This window comes from Corvus brachyrhynchos, unplaced genomic scaffold (assembly GCF_000691975.1).
Source record: "Corvus brachyrhynchos isolate BGI_N302 unplaced genomic scaffold, ASM69197v1 scaffold444, whole genome shotgun sequence".
Classification (NCBI taxonomy): domain Eukaryota; kingdom Metazoa; phylum Chordata; class Aves; order Passeriformes; family Corvidae; genus Corvus; species Corvus brachyrhynchos.
This window is the reverse complement of record NW_008237886.1, coordinates 27,310-32,140: the sequence shown is the minus strand read 5'-3', so window position 1 is coordinate 32,140 and position 4,831 is coordinate 27,310. Positions and strand designations below refer to the sequence as shown.

Here is a 4,831-nt window from a genome sequence, read left to right as displayed (position 1 = left end):
TGCGCTTCCTGCTCCAGCAGCGAGCCAGCCCGGCGTCTAAAAAGCACGAGCTATGCTCTTCTGCTGAAGTGCTTCAAAACTTTTCTCTTTTTTCTTTTTTTTTTTTTTTTTTTTTTCTTTTCCTTTTTGTTGTTGTTGTTGTTGTTGGGGGGCGAAAGACGGTGTGAGGGTTGGTGGAGGGGTTGTTTTGGCAACAGGTGCGTATATTCCAGAAATTTCAAGGGGTTGGAAGTGATTACCTGGAGATGCTAATTCTATCGCAGCATTGTTTCTTTAATGATAGCAGGAAACTGGTCGGTCCTGCTTTCAGCGCTGGGTGTTTTGTACTCTGGGTCACGCTGGGCTGTCCAACCTACTTGATCTAAATAAATTTGCAATTGCCATGTTTTTCGGATGAGCAAGTAGCCAAAGCACTGTGGGAAATAATTCTTGCTCGAACCTGCAGAAATAGGGCAATTCCGGGCTGGAGTTTAGCGTGTGGAGGCTGAGAAACCCGTGCTCTCGAGGCGCCTGTGTGCGAGGGCTCTCTGTGCTGCCAAGTTCTTTTTTTACCTTGAGAAGGGATTTCCTGGCATACAGTGAAGTTGGAATGCCTTCTTGATAGTCGTGAGCATCGGAAAGACTGCTTTCCCTGGTCTCCAGCTAAACTGCAGGGCTTTGTCATCTGCGCAGCAGATGATGAGCTTTGATGGCCGTGCTGCTCCACTTTCCAGGTTTGGCGGTGCAGGAGAAAGGGGAAGTTCGAACAGAAGTTCCAACGGTCCTCTGCTTGTGCTCGATGGGTGTTGGCTCAGTCCAGTGAGGGATGAGTAAGAGGATTTGGTTATGACTTCAGAAGAGCTTTAGCCATAACTTCTTATGCTCAGTTCTTTATATTTTGACTGAATGAAACATTTGTGTTAGGATTTTTCTGTTTATACATGTCTCACCTGCCAGAGGTTTGTGAGGAAATACCCACCGACAAACATCCCGTTTCTTGCCAGCCTTTGTTTCATTTGATTCTTACTTTTGCTGTTTCTTTGTTCTGTATTGGCCAGTAAAGATTGAATTTAGCTCCATTCTTACTTGGCTCAGTTAAACAGATGGTTAATAAACACTTGAAAGCATTTCATTTGTTTCATTTTCTCATCCTTTAAGAGTTATTTTGTAATGTTACCTTAGCATTGTTTATCAGGGAAGGATCATCTCACTGCTTTTAGTTTTAGCAACAGAAGATAAAAATACATATGGGAGATTATGTGGAAAGAGTTAACCTAATGACAGAAGAGACAAGGATAAAAAAGCCCTGATCTGAAAGAGTAATTGAAGGCAGTATGTTAAGGATTTGGCAGGAAGAGAATGAGGGAGGACTGCCCTCTCCCAGCCAGCTGGTTTTTCTGTTGTTAGTAGTACCATGGGCAATAAACATTATTTGATTTAGTAAACTACATAGGGGAAAAATACTGTTTCCTAAGTTCTTCCTCAGCTTTCAGGACAAAACTGCAGTCCTTGCTTAGATTTGTTCCTTTGATGCAGAATGATGAGGGACCAGGGCAATCTGGCAAAAACCTTGAATTTACCCTCGCCTCAGGCCTGGAGCTGGTGCTCTCATAGTCTGCCCAGAGCCAGCTTCAGGAGGGGTTGGCTCAGCACCCTGGAGGTGGCATGCTGAGCTCCTGGACCACAGCTGTCTCCCTCATTCACGTTGATGTGCTGCTTTAATGATGGAGCTAAATCGGATTACAGAGACTCAGCTCTGTCCCTCACCCTGTGGCAGGGATCTTTGATCCATCTCCAGGTAATTGTATAGGAAATTATAATAGAGAGCTGACTACTATCTATCCACATCAGGTGCCACAGCCAGCTTTTGCTGCTTTGATACAATGTGAAACAAGCTTATTCTCCTTCACATGGGTATCTTCTCTTTTTCAGAAATACTTCTTTTTAATTTTTTTCACCTCAGGAGTCTTTTGATGATGCATCTCTGGCGAAACAAAAAGAAATCCAGGAAACAGATCCTACGTATGAAGAGAAAATGGTATGTAATATTTAGGACTATGTACAGCTATTCAGTACTTACGCACTTATTTAAAATAGATTTGAGTTTCCGTTTGCTTGTTTGAAATATCTTAACTGGATTTCTAAAGCTTTGTCTAGGTATTAAAAAATATTTAAGTAGCTTGAAACAAAAAAAAAATTCCAGAAAAACGCTCCTTGGACCCTTCTCCTTTCCAGCATTTTAAAGTTACCTGTAGAGCAGTCCATCCTGTAGGCAAGAGGGATTATAAAGAGTTGAGCATTCAGCTTCTCAGTCAGAAATGGAAGGTTGTCTAGGAATGTCTTTGTGAAGCTTTAATTAGAGACCTCAGGTTTTTGAAGATGGGAGTGATTCTGTGCTTCACAGGTTAGAAAGGAGAAAATTTGCTATTTTCCTTTTTTTTTTTTTAATAATATAGGGTCTTTTTAGTTTTTACAATGTAAGAGATGGAGTCGCCCATTCCTCACCATCTCATCACAGTTTCTCTCTCTCTTCCTCCCTGTTTGCCTTTCTTCCTGTTTGTAATTCCAGTGTCTGTGACTCCATGTGGAATTTCTTCATAGGAAAGTGAAACTGATTCTTATAATTTGCTGCTTCCTGTGTTTCTTGCCACTGAAAATAACCCAGTCATCTTCTGCATGTTTCTTTGTGCTACTTTCTGGCACACTGAAGGAAGTGAACTTGGAATTGTCTCCTTTAGTCTCTAGACAGACACAATAACAAGGGCAATTGTGTTTTAGAGATGCGCTGAAAAAGGAAATGGGAAAAGTATCTCTGTTGGTATAGGGATAGCTCAGGGTTGCAGAGTACAGCCTGTTCTTTTCTGTGTCCTGTCTAAAAGGCACAGATAATGTTTGTTAGTCCCTTAAAGGAACATCCTTAAGTGCAGTTAAAGCAAGTGTGGAGATGTGTGTGCAGAGCCAAAACTTGCAGAAGATTCCTCACTAAAATTTTAGAACAAGAAACCTTCTGCAATGCAGTTTGCATTTCTTCTACTTCTCTTTTGTACAGCCAGTAAAAAAAGAACTTAAAAATAAGGGTGTGCAATATGGATAGTAGTGAGATCTTACCTAGTTTAAACCTCAGAAACTCTTGCAAAGTAAGCAAACAAAACCTATGAAGAATAGACAGGAAAACTTACTTTTAGTGGATGTGGATTGTAGCTGTGTCGTTCAAGCTTAAAACACACTTAGAGTGAGTCTGAGTCCTCTGTGGTACATCAAGGTCTCTTTCGTGGTCTCTTTATTCTCTAACACTTTGTCTTCCTGTCTCTTCCATAGTGCAGGATCTATTTGCTCTAAGGAGGAAAACACTCACAGAGCTGCAATTCCTCTTGCAGAACCCTGGAACATATGTTCCTTTTTACTAAGAAAGCTGACTTCCTGTAGCTGTGCTGCAAGTTGCTAAATACCAGGTTGTGCTGTGATAGCTGGCAGAATGTCAGAGTGGTTACTGTTAGCCTTGGAGCTGTTTTTGGCTTGTTTGTCTGTTCAAAGTTTTGGTGTGGCCTTGGCAAGGTGTGTTGATTCCAAATGGAACCTGTCTCTAAGAAGCTGAACCTTTCAATACTAATACTGTCTGCTGTAATCTTTCTTGTGCAGCAGAAGCAGCAACTCCTATCAAAGGGGGTAGCCTGATGAGTTAGGCTGGGCATATCTAAGGTCTGTGCTACTGAAATAGATGTTCTGGCTTGTGGCTATGAGCTGCTCTGCCCTCACTGCCCTCTGATGCCAGCTCTGTTGCTTATCTGACAGCCCAGGGAGGTTCTGTATCTCACTGAGCAGGCAGGTCACCGGTGCAGTAGGGAGCAGTCGTTGCCAGTTTGGTGAGAGATGAATGAGTACAATGAAGAATCTCTTGTGTGATAGGTGGGGGAAATTTTTGGGAGCGGGACTATCACTTTTGATTGGAGAAAGTTGTTAAGGGGACTCTTATTTAGTGAGACCTGTGCAATCTTTGTGCCAAAGTCAGATTTCAGTCTTGGCACAGATCTGTCTTGCAGCTTTGATCTTGCTGCATAGCAAAGGTGAGCCTTGGCCCCAAAAAAGTATTGAGTCTGTCAGCAGCAGGTATATTGATGTTACTCATCTCTTCTTTGGTGTTGTAGTGATGTGTATAAAGTAATGTGAATCTATATTTTAAAAGTATTTGTTTGCTTTTTCTTTTGAATGAATACATACTGGAATGTCTCACACTTGTTCCACTTAATTTTCCCTTGTCACCAGCAAACAGACAGAGCAAACAGATTTGAGTATCTGTTGAAGCAGACTGAGCTCTTTGCTCATTTCATTCAGCCTGCTGCTCAGAAAACTCCAACTTCACCTTTAAAAATGAAACCTGGACGTCCACGAATAAAGAAGGACGAGAAACAGAACTTACTGTCAGCTGGCGAGTGAGTGATGACACATAGGCCAACTTGTACTATAATTAAGATTTTATTGTACTTTAAAAGTGGAAGTTAAACTTGCTAAGTTTTTTGTCCTTTGTCAGTGTGTATGCTTTTTTTTCAACTGCCTACCTGTAAGTTGAGGGTTGCTTAAGAATTCAAGGAGTTACAAGAGATTTGTGTTGATGCTAAAGCTTTCCAGCATGAAAAAAAGCAGGGGCAGAAAAGTAAAGCAGCCGTCTAAATTTTAAGAGCTTGTGAAGAACGTCAGTATGCAACACCTTGCAGCAGCTTGAAAATTGTAAGTCTAGAAATTTGGATTGCCTTCATTGCAGCTTGTAGGGCTCCAGTGTTTGGCAGCTGCAGCAGAACTTAAATGCAGTGTTGTTCCCTGTCTTACAGTTAAAGGCCAGTACTGGTGCACACAT

The 4,831-nt window shown here is 41.7% G+C and overlaps 1 protein-coding gene across 1 annotated transcript in view; it reads left to right on the top strand.

The window, feature by feature from the left end:
- Positions 1-1,905: 1,905 nt before the first annotated feature.
- SMARCA5 (SWI/SNF related, matrix associated, actin dependent regulator of chromatin, subfamily a, member 5) overlaps positions 1,906-4,831 on the top strand; it is a 19,562-nt gene continuing 16,636 nt past the window's right edge. Inside the window, exons 1-2 of the mRNA XM_017732646.1 lie at positions 1,906-2,017; positions 4,243-4,409. Coding sequence (XP_017588135.1) covers positions 2,015-2,017; positions 4,243-4,409 — 170 coding nt within the window. The 5' untranslated portion in view covers positions 1,906-2,014. The remainder of the gene's footprint in view (positions 2,018-4,242; positions 4,410-4,831) is intronic.